General features: G+C 44.2%; 1 protein-coding gene across 4 annotated transcripts in view; it reads right to left on the reverse strand.

The window, feature by feature from the left end:
• epb41l4b (erythrocyte membrane protein band 4.1 like 4B) overlaps positions 1 to 13,240 on the reverse strand; it is a 161,738-nt gene that overhangs the window by 11,459 nt on the left and 137,039 nt on the right. For all 4 annotated transcript variants that reach the window (XM_088601442.1, XM_088601441.1, XM_088601443.1 and 1 more), the window contains one exon: positions 12,285 to 12,408. In XM_088601442.1, the coding sequence (XP_088457568.1) occupies positions 12,285 to 12,408 (124 nt within the window). The remainder of the gene's footprint in view (positions 1 to 12,284; positions 12,409 to 13,240) is intronic.

The following is a 13,240-nucleotide window of genomic DNA, read 5'->3' on the forward strand; positions in this document are numbered from 1 at the left end:
TGCTGTTCCTTACATGTTATTTACAGGAAAGAGACTGAAGATATCACGATAGATAACTCTTGATGGTAGTATATCTTTGCTTTGGCTGAAAAGATATCTAAATATATTTACTACACAACAATAGCTTTGTGTTTGGTTTTTGTGTCTCTGCATTCTTCTTAGAACTCATTTTCTGAATTAGTGCTCAGGACACTATACACACATAGCGAATAAACACTGAAATGTATATTTATTTAGTTTATAAAAATTGAACTACTGGGGGGGTCTCCAGTGACGCCATGTTAGCAATGGCTGCTTAGTTCTTTCGCTTTCTTGGCTGTTTAAAAAAAACCTCAACAATCTTGTCAAATTAGTAATTTAAATAATTTAAAACAAATACAGTGTTGGGTGACATTGGAAAAATGAGGAAGAGGACGTAAAAACACTCAAAACTACCCAACAAAGGATTTTGAAGAGGAACAGGGAGATCGAAATAGTCCTCCCCTGCCTAGCGGGGCATAAGGAGCCAGCCTGTAGAATCTGGAGACCGCGAATCCACTGTGAGCCTCGAGAAAATCTTTAACAAACTGAAGGATTTTAGAAGGGATATTAACAAAAAAGTAATGGACTTTACTGAAGAAATAAACAGAACAAATAAAAGGGTAAACGAAGTGGAGGAACGAATTGAGCAAACCGAGGCGTATCCCAAAAGAAGTAAAAGATCAAACTAGATGTGGGTCTTTTCGCCCAATCTCTGTACTTAATGTAGATGACAAGATTTATGCTTCAATAATGGCCAAAACATCAGAGAAAATATTACCTCAGATAATAAATTTAGATCAAACCGGTTTTATTCAGAACAAACACAAGACAATATTAGAAGCACCCTTCATATTAGTTAGTCTAGATGCAGAAAAAGCCTTTGACCGGGTCAATTGGGAATTTTTATATTGGACATTAGAGAGATTTGGATTTTCTGATGAATTTATCTATATAATAAAAACAATTTAAATCCTACAGCACAAATTTAGATCAATGGACATCTCTCTAAGAGATTGTGTTTGAAAAGAGGTACAAGACAGGGGTGTCCCCTGTCACCTCTTCTGTTTTCTCTGTATATAGAACCTTTAGCAGAATGGATTAGACAAGACTCAGAAATTAAAGGGATAGAAATTAAAGGACAAGAACATAAGATTGCATTGTATGCAGATGATGCCCTGCTACAGTATATTTGGATGACCCCAATGAATCGTTTATCAGAGTTATGGATCTTTTGGAAAAATATGGTCAGGTATCAGGGTACAAATTAAATATAGAAAAAACAGATGTTTTATGTTTTAATTATAATCCCACAGATCAAGTAAAAGAAAAATTTAAGTTAAATTGACTATCACCATCTATTACATATTTGGGAGTATGTTTACCAAAAGATTTATCAAAATTATTTAATTTAAATTTCAGCCCTTTAATATGTAAAATAAAAGATGCCCTGGCTGGCTGGAGTTTATTGCCTCTCTCACTGGGATCTAGAGTGGAAGTTATTAAAATTAATATTGTGCCATGATTACTATATCTTTTTTAGTCTCTTCCAGTGGAAATCTCATCAGAACAATTTAATGAATGGGATAAAATGATTTCAAGATTCATTTGGAATGGAAGGAAGCCAAGAATTAAATTAAAAACACTGACCAAAGAGAAAGGTGGTTTATCCCTGCCTTGCCTAAAGTCATACTACCAAGCAGCTCAGCTTAGAACACTACAGTAATTTGCTGGTGCGATAGATATTAAAGTGCAAAATGGAAGGAGATGGAGTCTTTGATTATAGCTGAATTTCCAATACAGACGGTCCTGGGAGATCGATCATTGGCAGAAACTATATGTAAAACAGCTATACCCAGGATAACTTTACCAATTAAAATTTGGTTTAAGATAATAAAAGCCTATGACTTAGAGAGAGAGGTTAAAATATTAAGGTGGATAGTTTTCGATTCAGATTTCCCTTCTGGGAGATCTGACACACGATTTAGGATTTGGGCAATGAAAGGGATTACAGCAATATGTACTTTAGTGAAACTGGATCATTTGAAAAACTCTGAAGATCTATCACAACAATACAATCTGAAAAAAAAAGATTTTTACAGATACAGTATCTTCAAATCAGACATTATCTAAACAGCTGGAGATCGCAACCACATATAACGGAAGGCAATAAACTGCCTGATAATTTTATAGCTGCTTATCAGCAGGGTAACCTGAGAAAAATAATATCAAAGCTGTACAATAGTAATGAATACATTTTAAAAAATTCTCAACAGAATATATTAAAATAAAATGGGAAAAAGAAATCAATACAATAATTTCTGTAGATCAAGTACACGGACTTGGGAGAAACTTCTGTTGGAGGAATCTGACCCGTTTTTTTATCAGCCCTAAAATTCAAGACAAACAAAAAGGCAGCAGCTGACAGTGTTGGAGGTCATGCGGAGAGCAAGGTGCGACTCTCTCACACATATTCTGGTCATGCCCAAAAATACAACAATACTGGAAATCTTTATATATAACCCTTAACAAAATTAGTAAATGTGAACATACCATTTGAATTTTCTGTTATGTATTTGCGCAATTTTGACTTTGATCAAATTGAAGTAAAGGACAGATAAGGTACATATGAGGGATTCTTCTAGTAGCCAGTAAAAAAGCAATCACAAGAAAATGACTTATAAAAGAATCTCCAACACGTGAACAATGGGTTAATGTTGTGAATTAAATCTATATAATGGAAAATATTTTTTCTCTCAGGTTACAGGTTAATTAATCTCCCCACTGAGACCTGATTTCATCTTATGAGAGAATATACAGTAATATTTCTGTGTGGACTATTTTTGTTTGTTGTGTTTCTCATCAGACAATTGTATTTTCTTGTATAACCCTCCATACCTCCTGGTAAGTATGTATGAACATATTGTAACAAAAATGACAGATAAAGGCAAATGTTTATTTTGCTGTTTTGGACATGTTCTGTTAATAAATCTTTTCATCGCTAAATAAAAAACTAAAAAAAAAAAATCTATTATACTGTCATGAATTTCCCTCACGCAGGCAAGCGCTCCCGCATTCCCACGAGCTCTCCCCGTACCAAACGTGCACGCGTCAATCAGTCCTCTATTTAAACCCTCATTAGTCCCCCTGTCAGTGCTCACGATTGAGATTCTCTCCCTGAGCTTACTTTCGACCAACTCCTTCGCGATACAACTGTTTCTCTCCTGGACCTTGACCCTGCTTTTTTCGACTTCGCCTTAGCCACTCGATTTCGTACCTACGCCTCTACAACACTCTCTTGGATCCTGACCCCAGCCTGTTTCCTTGATTCCGCCTTCGCCTTCTGATTCCACGCCGACACCTCTTCAACGCCTTCCCGGACTCCGACCCCTGCCAGTCTCCTTGATTACGCCTCCGCCTTCTGAATGCACTCTGACGCCTCTTCAACACCTTCCCGGACTTCGACCCCAGCCTGTTTCCTTGATTACACCTATGCCTTCCGATTCTACGTCAACTCCTCTTCTACGCCTTCCCAGACTCGGACCCCTGCTTGTTTACTCTGATACGCCTACGTCTTGCGCCTACCCTTCCTAGAGCACCGCATTGGATCCCAATCCTCCGCAGTCAGCCCCAGCATGACAGAATCGTGAGCCAAAATATGGATCCCGCGGGCTCATTTAATCCCATGGCGTTGCTGTCCCAGCACTCTCAGGCTCTTGACCAGCTCAATGCCTGGTCTCCAGCTCCCCTCCTCAGCCTCTCGTTTCCCACCCTTCCGTTAATCCCACTCTGCCTCCAGTTTCTCTTGCCTCCTCTTCTCCCCTGCCTCCTCTCACACCGGACCGATTTGATGGCTCCCCAAATATGTGTCAGGCTTATCTGACACAATGCTGGATGGCTTTCAGCCTTCGTCCGGATTGTTTTCGAACTGACCGCGAATGTATTGCATTTATGGTCGCTTACCTCTCTGGCTGGGCGATGCAGTGGGCTGCAGGTCTTCTCGCCAGGAATGTCCCCGAGACCTCGGAAGTAGCACAGTTCCAGGCAGCGCTGATGGCCACCTTCAGACAGGTGCAATCTTCCTACTTCGCCGCCTCGCGTCTATCGGCATTGTCGCAGGGTACCCGCCCCCTCCAGGAATATGTGACGGACTTTGGCCTCTCAGCTCGCTTGGAATCAAGAAGGCCTCATCCATCAGTTCCGTGCTGGTCTTTCCGAGGAACTTAAGGATCGTCTGGCCCAATTCCCTTACCGTACGCTGACCCTGGAGAGTCTTGTTTCCTTGGCCACAGAGATCGATGTCCGCCTACAGCAACGAAGGACTGAACGTCTCATGCTCCGTTCTGCTGCCAGCCGGAACGCTCCCGGTTCCACTCTTGCCGCACCTCCCACGCCCTCCTCGTCTACTCTTACTCCGGAGGAACGCAACCGCCGACTGTCAGAGGGGCGCTGTCTCTATTGTGGTGCTTCCGACCACATCCGAGCCTCCTGTCCGGTGTGACCCCTTCGTTCCGTCCATCCGCCTCCAAAGGTCAGTATCCTTTCCCTCAACCCTTCTGCCTCTGGACTCTCCCTCCCTGCCGCGCTCTCCTGGGGTCTCTCACAAATCCCTCTTTGCTTTCATTGACTCAGGTGCAGCAGGAAACTTCTTAGATTCCGGACTCGCTGCCTCATTGAAGATTCCCTTACTGCCCGTCTCCCCTCCCATCTGCATCCAGTCCATCGATGGCTCCTCCCTCTCTCCAGGATTGGTGGAGTGGCAGACCATTCTCCTCTCCCTGCGTATTGGTGCCACCCACCTGGAACGTACTCAGCTTCTCCTCCTCCGTTCTCCTTCTCTCCCACTTATTCTCGGTTTCCCTAGGCTACAGTTACACAATCCCCGCATTTCCTCGTCCGACAAGGAACTCACTGCCTGGAGTGATTACTGCCTAACTCACTGCAGTCAACTCCCCACGAAACCTCATGTTATTCAGATCTCTTACGTCACCTCCCATCTTATTCCCCCCGATTATGCCGACCTTCACGTTGCTTTTAGCAAACTAAGAGCTCTTTCTCTTCCTCCTCATAGCCCTTATGATTCCGCTATTGATCTTGTCCAATTTCAAGGTTACGTCATCTCTCCTCTGGGCATCGAGATGGACCCCTCCAAGACGGCGGCCATTAGGGACTGGCCAACCCCCCAGAACTTGAAGCAGGTTCAATGCTTTCTTGGATTCTCTAACTTCTATCGTCGTTTCATTCGTGTTTTCAGCTCCGTTGCCGCTCCCATCTCTGCCCTCACTTGTAAGGGTCTGACTCTGGGCAAATGGACCGATGAGGCTGATCGTGCCTTTCTATGCCTGAAACACCTCTTCACTTCAGCTCCCCTCCTTCGTCACCCTGATCCCTCGCTGCCCTTTGTTCTGGCGTCTGCCCATGGCGTTGGAGCAATCCTGTCGCAGCGATCTGGGGACAACACATCTCTCCATCCCTGTGCCTTCTTCTCCAGGCGTCTCTCCCCAGCCAAGGTTAACTACGCTGTGGGAGACAGAGAGCTCTTGGCCATCAAGCTCGCCCTGGAAGAATGGAGGCACTGGCTGGAGGGAGCTCAACATCCGTTAACCATTCTCACAGACCATAAGAACCTCTCCTAATTCCAGTCTGCTCGGCGCCTCAATTCTCGCCAGGCTGGATGGTCCCTATTTTTTGCCCTTTGCCTTTTTCATCACATACACCCCCGGCTCTAAGAATATCAAGGCGGATGCCCTCTCCCGTCTGTTTGATCCACTGGAGCTCGAAGTCCCTCCCGAACCCATCATACCCCCTCATCAGATCATCGCGGCGATCCGTCCCAACATCGAGCACATCATCCGAAACGCCCTCAAGGACCAGCCCGTACCTCACTCATGCCCTTCGGATAAGCTGTTTGTGACTGATCGGGTCTGCTCCGAGGTTCTCCACTGGGCTCATGACTCTCGTTTTGCGGGTAATCCTGGTGCCCACTGGACTTTGGAACTTGTCTCCGAGGACTTCTGGTGGCCCTCCTTATGGGCTGATGTTTCTGATTACGTTAGAGCCTGTCCCACCTGCGCTCAGATTAAGACACCCCGTCACCGGAAAGCTGGCTTACTCCAACCTCTCCCAGTACCCGCACGGCCTCGGTCCCATATTGCTGTGGACTTCCTCACGGACCTTCCCAGGAGTCAAGGCAAAAACGGTGATTATGGTCGTCGTTGACAGGTTCTCCAAGGCAGCTCATTTCGATTCCTGCTCCTCCCTGCCCTCCGCTCAACAAATGGCCAATCTCTTTGTACAGCACGTTTTTCGTCTCCACGGGATCTCGGAGGTCATCGTGTCTGATCGTGGGCCGCCGTTTATCTCGTGCTTCTAGAAGGCCTTCTGTTGTGCTTTGGGCTCCAACGTTTCTCAAACCTCTGGCTATCATCCAGAATCCAATGGCCAGACCGAAAGGCTTAACCAGGACCTCCTTACTTACCTGCGGGCTTACATCTCAGCCACTCAGGACGACTGGACCTCCTTACTCCCTTGGGCTGAGTACGCTCACAACGCCCTATACTCTTCGGCTACTGGCATGTCTCCCTTTCAATGCTCCCTGGGTTATCAACCTTCTCTCCTCCGGAAACCGCCTTTTGACTCGGACCTCCCTTCTATTCAAATATATATCTCTGCCTTAAGGAAACTCTGGAAGACGGCCCGGCGCGCCCTCCTAAAGGCCTCACACCATTATAAGACTTTCATGGATCGGCACAGACACCCTTTTCCTAGACTTCGCAGAAAGCAATTTGTCTGGCTCTCCACACGCAACATCTCTCTCCATCAACCCTCTCGCAAGTTGGGCCCTCGATTTATTGGTCCCTTCCGGGTCATTTCCCAGATCACTCCTGTCACTTACCATTTGGCTCTCCCCCCCACTCTTCGCATTCACCCCACCTTTCATGTCTCCCTTCTCAAGCCTTACCACAGGTCACCCCTCCAGGCCACAACCTCGTCCGCCTCCACCATGTTCCATCGCCGGATCCTCCACCTATACAGTCAATAAGATCCTCAAATGTCGGTATAGGGGTTTGAGACAATTTTTGGTCAATGGTCGACTGGCTCGGCTATGGTCCTGAGGAGAGAACCTGGGTCTCTGCACGGGATATCCTGGACAAGACCCTTATCTCGGACTTTCTTCACTCCCATGCTCCTCCTCTATCTACGGTGTCCAGAGCCGCCCCCAAAGGGGGGTACTGTCACGAATCTCCCTCACGCAGGCAAGCGCTCCTACATTCCCACGAGCTCTCCCCGTACCAAACATGCACGCGTCAATCAGTCCTCTATTTAAACCCTCATTAGTCCCCCTGTCAGTGTTCACAATTGAGATTCTCTCCCTGAGCTTACTTTCGACCAACTACTTCGCGATACAACTGTTTCTCTTCTGGACCTTGACCCTGCTTTTTTCGACTACGCTTTTGCCACTCAATTTTGTACCTACGCCTCTACAACGCTCTCTTGGATCCTGACCACAGCCTGTTTCCTCGATTCCGCCTTCGCCTTCTGATTTCACGCCGACGCCTCTTCAACACCTTCCCGGACTTCGACCCCTGCCTGTTTCCTTGATTACACCTATGCCTTCCGATTCTACGTCAACTCCTCTTCTACGCCTTCCCAGACTCGGACCCCTGCTTGTTTACTCTGATACGCCTACGTCTTGCGCCTACCCTTCCTAGAGCACTGCATTGGATCCCAATCCTCCGCAGTCAGCCCCAGCGTGACATATACCAACACGATTTCTGACAGGGAAGAATCATCCATCTTTTTTCTAACCCCGATACAGGGTCCTGGGGGACTAACCCAGCAAACAAGGGGAGCAGGACAGGAACGACCTGGACGGGATGCCAGTCAGACTGACTAAGGTACGCCAGACTTATTGCAGATCACCAGCTGTTTCAATGCTTGACTCTCCATTTGGGAAAGATGCAGCGATCTGTGGGCTTGCACTGCCCCTTCAGGAATTTGATCCCGGCTGAGCGTGGGCGCCGAACACACACAGCGCCACTTCCTGACAGCGGATATCTCCGCTAAGCCGAAGCCCGGTCCTCTGACCCAACAGAGCTTTTTAGCTTTCAGAGGGGTTTTCCTTCTGTAACTGGCTCATGCATGAGTCCTGTTACATTTTTTCCTCCTTCTCTCCTTAGCAGCAACCTCCGCCACTGACAGACTTCAGCCTGTGAAACACGAGTTACAGCACAAGTGCGGATTTCCCAGCCCTGCCGGGATTCGACCCTGGAACCTGTTGGACCATTTTTCATTTGACATGGGTGACAGAAGATTAATAATTAATAATAATTGCTTGCACTTATATAGCGCTTTTCTGGGCACTCCATTCAAAGCGCTTTACAGGTAATGGGGACTCCCCTCCACCACCATCATGTTCAGCCTCCACCTGGATGATGAGATGGCAGCCATAGTGCACCAGTACACTCACCACACACCACATTAGTGGGGAGGAGATAATGAAGCCAATTCATAGATGGGGATTATTTCCCCATGGGGATCTGGCCATGATGAAAACTGGCCAATGGGAAAATTGGCCAGGACTCCAGGGTAACACCCCTACTCTTTTCGAGAAATGCCTTAGGATTTTTAATGACCACAGAGAGTCAGGACCTCGGTTTTATGCCTCATCCGAAGGACGGCACCTTTTTACAGTATACTGTCCCCATCACTATACTGGGGCATTAGTGACCAGGCTCACACCTGCTGAGCTTCAGTGGGCTGCCAGTTGTGAGTTGCAGGGTGATACGGCTGCTGGCAAGATGTAGTGCCAAATGGCATTACAGGAGAACCACAGCCAAATGGCAATTCACAGGAATCTATGTTTGCCGGAAAGCTGGGAAAGCTCTGGCTGACTAATCTAGAGCGCCACTGCTTGGGGAACCATAGTCTTAATTGGCTGGTCTCACGACCAAGCCTCGAACTCATAACCCAGGTATCATACATTTCAGCAGGTGCTACAGACAAGAACAGCATCTTAACTTGAATGAAAGGCGAGGCGCACCAACTGCTGGGTAAGAGAATAACTACAGTAAAAAAAAAATGACATTATGAATATTTGTAGGAACAGTATTTTTAAAATCCATCTCTACATGCATGAATTGAACGAACAAACATCCTCTTCTTTAACTATTACTGTCGAAGACCCTTTTAGCCAATGTCCGCCTGGAATTTCCTCCCCTTAAACATTGTTATATCTCTGCAGCAGAACATAGCAGGACCATGGTTCAGGTCTTAAATTGAAGCTAACCCTCTTGGCTTTGAGTGTGAACAGTCAAATTTATTTTATTTCTTAATGTGTCCACTCAGCAGACAAACATATGAAAAAAAAACCCAAAAAACAGCAGGCAGAAATTTTGTTTTGGTCTTCAGAGGTAAGAATTTCCAATTCTGGTAGCTGGAAATGCTTTTTAGGCCTTGTCATAGGTGTCTACTAGCTTGGATAACAATCTGGGACAAATTGATCAATTTGAAAAATAATCGACATAATGTTTTATGAAGACTGGATCTGGAATGAAATTTCTTGCATATAATAAATAAATCATAAAAAATATTGAAAGCAATAGCAATAAAAACCATTGCAATTGCTATAAAAACCTTTAGACACTGCTAGAGAGTCTTTTTCTGCTGTTAGACATTGAAAAAAACCTCAGAGTTGCCTTCTGGTGTGAAAAAAGGAGCACTGATAAGAAACTGATTGATTATTCCCTTCTGAGTCAATGACTGATAGCTAGAAGACATGCGGAATGCAGCCTGAGGCTTGTAGAGGAAGTCTCACCCCCTTAGGGCTCTGAATGGCTGAGAATACAATGAATGACAGCGTTTTATACCAATCAGATCTCCTTATTTCTGGCGGTCCTGCTTCAAATATCTATTCCAAAGACAATAACGTTAAGTTTCCTCCAGGTCTGGAGGTGGGTTAGTCCAGCCTTTTGTGGATATATATCGTGCTTCAGAATAAGGTAAAAACATGGGATATATATATTTTGCTGGGTTTTGCTTTTTCGGTCTTGTTTTGCTGGCTTATTGATTACCTTATCAATGCACTTTGGAAGTTTGGAAGTGCATCATCAGATAAAAAGTGTCTTTGTGATTGATTGTCTTGGTTTTTAAAAACAAACAAACAAAGGTTTTTTTAAAGCTCCTGTTGTCCTTTTTCATAACAGGTTTTGTAAAGGTTTTGTGGTTTTGTTGGTAAAAAACGATTAAATATGACACAGGAATCAAAAGTAAATATTGATTTACACCACGGTCGCTTGCAACTAGGCCACACACGGGCTTGGTTTGATTAAATAAACGTTTTTTCTGAAAATGGTTTTGTGAAGCTCTAGTTGAACCTTTTTTGATTGATAAAAGCTTTCTATAAAGGTTTTGTGGTTTTGGTGATGTAAAATGATGAAATTAGATGCTCCTTTTAAGTCAAGTTTTTCTTAGACCATAAGCGCTTGCATCCACGATTTGCATTAAGAACAAAAAAATTAGTTTGATGTCTGCTAGGTTGATTAAAATTCTTATTTACTGAACAAATTAAGTATTCGTTAATGCAACTCTTCTTAGGAATGTTACTCCCTAGACTTATAATGTTTAAGAGCATCTAAAAAATATTTTTAATTTCCAAATGATTCATATGGAATTAGATGAAGATAAAATTAGAAAATAGTCTCCAGATAGCACTTTAATCAAGATTATGGTTTTTAACTTGTTTAGGATTTTCTTGCACCTTTTTACTACAAGAATGCATTTTCATACACTTTTCAGAGAGCACAGTCAGGTCTATAACTTGTTCAGCTGTTAGTCATGTAAAATGTTGCCAGCAAAATATACTGTATGTATTATTTAATCTTTCATGTATAATCTACAGCTAATTAACCTCTTCAGTTTGCCCTTCCACTAGTTTTTTCTCTAGAATCTGTTGTTTCACAATATGCAGGTGCACATTTAAAAAAAGGAGAGATGTGAACCCATCCACCCATTTTCTAACCATCCTCCAATGTAGGGTTGTGAGGGAGCCAGAGCCCCTATCCCAGCAAGCAATGGGCACAAGGCAGTATACACCCTGGATGGGAAGCCAGTCCATTGCATTGCAGGGCACACACAGACTCAAATACTGGACCAGCTATCCCAGAAGGCAATGACAACCCGTTGTCTTTGGACTATGGGAGGAAACCCATACAAATATGAGGAGAACGTATACAAGCTTCATGCAGACAGCACCTCAGGTCCAGGACTGAACTCTAAGCCCCAGCCTTGTGCGGCAGCAATACTAACTACTGCATCACTGTGCCACCCAAGATGATTTCATAGGAAAAAAAATGTGGTCACATACTTCTGGGTGATTGAAATTATTATGGATTGCTAAAGGATTGAATAGCTGGAACAGAGGGCTTAGGCATTGAAGATAAGATAAGATCACTTTATTGGCCATACACAATTTCTTGTATTAGGGATTTGTCTTTTTGCATACCCCAACTTGCTCTTCAAGAGACACACAGACAGAGAGAGAAGCTTTGGGTCAGAGCGCAGGGTCAGCCATTTATACAGCACCCCTGGAGCAATTGGGGTTAAGGGCCTTGATCAGGGGCCCAACGGAGTAGGATTCCTCTGCGGGCCATGGGATACGAACCGGCAACCTTCCAGCCATAGGCGCAGATCCTTAGCCACAGAGCCACCGCACTGTCCCGTATTGAATAAAACAATACCTCACCTGTTGCAAGTTAATGTTTGTCATACACTTGTAAATGGCTACAATATAAGGTCAACATTTTATTATCTTGATAAAGCGTATCAAAAATAGTTTTTTTTTATTCATGGACTCATTTTATGTACCTGCATTTTATAGACTTATTTTTGTCTGATAGAGCAGGGCAACGCAACAATAATTAAAAACCTGTCAATTCATCAGCTTTCCAATACAGGATGTGATGGACTCTACGTTCCCTAAATACAAAGCTCATTCTGATTGACCCTGGCAGGCTTCCCAAGGAGGACACCATATGGACTCATCTGAGCCAAAAGGCAGACTCCATGACACTGGACCCGAGAGCCGAGAGTAGGATATGGGTAAGCAGCAGTGTGAACACAAGAAGCAGTGCATTTGGTGCTCACTGTCTTCTGTGACAGCTACTTTACAAACTTCTTTTGTTCTTGGAAACAACTCTGAAAGTCTTCACAGCAAACCTTGGTAGGTAAGACAATAGTGGAGCCAACACTGGGGAGGAAATGGATACCTTGACACAGATGGGTGGCTGGACCTGCACCTCGAAGGAGCTCTCAGAGGCTGTTTTGCCTGTGCTGCTCTGGGAGGAAATCGCTGCTAGGGCAGCCGGTAGGTCATCCTCGTCCTCATGGTTGCTAGGGGACAGAAAACATGGTGCTGTCATTGGAGCCGCACAATCTACTGTACAGGTCATAAAACGGAAAGCATCGAACAGGGCACGTTATGATGTTGTCCATTTTTATGAGGATCTGAAATGTGTTTGAGACTCTAATGTTTTAGTTTTCTATAGATTTATGTGAAAAAACATTTGCGACTTTCATCCCAACACTTATTTTAGTAAAATTAAGACACTGAAAAAATGTTCACAAAGGGAAATCCATTAAGTTGTAAAAAGATGGACATAGCTAAATATGTATGGTAAGTGCATGGCTCACATAACGCTTTCCAACAATAACTGTCAAAGAGTTTTTACCCCTGTAATTTTCTGAAGTGTGTGTTATGGAAGTGACTAAACATGACCACAATGACTATCCATACTTGACCAAAAAGTCACAAACGTGCTTCTGGAGACAGATCTGCATATTCAGTAAGCAGAAAATATTGAAATGTGAAAAAAGTAAGAAAAATAGCAAGGAGTCAGACTATATACTGATAAACAGCTATGATTTCTAAACCATTTCCAATCCTTCAAAATGGTACAAACTTAGGTGTCATTTCCATCACCACACACTAGGGGGCACTGTGGTCTTTTCTTATTGTGAGTGGCATAGCTTCCAGGAGCAGGCATGCCACAAGTCTGCAGAAGCACAAATAATTAAGCCGCATTAAAAGTGATTACTTCCAGGCAAATTCCTCAACATATTACTTTTCACCTTTTTCTTCAGTTTTCTCCTCATTTATTAATGACCTCTTTATATGCTGACTTTTTCAAGTGTCAGATGGCATATAAGGTAACTGGCTAGCACT

This window comes from Lepisosteus platostomus, chromosome 12 (genome assembly GCF_059453375.1).
Source record: "Lepisosteus platostomus isolate fLepPlt1 chromosome 12, fLepPlt1.hap1, whole genome shotgun sequence".
NCBI classification, from domain to species: domain Eukaryota; kingdom Metazoa; phylum Chordata; class Actinopteri; order Semionotiformes; family Lepisosteidae; genus Lepisosteus; species Lepisosteus platostomus.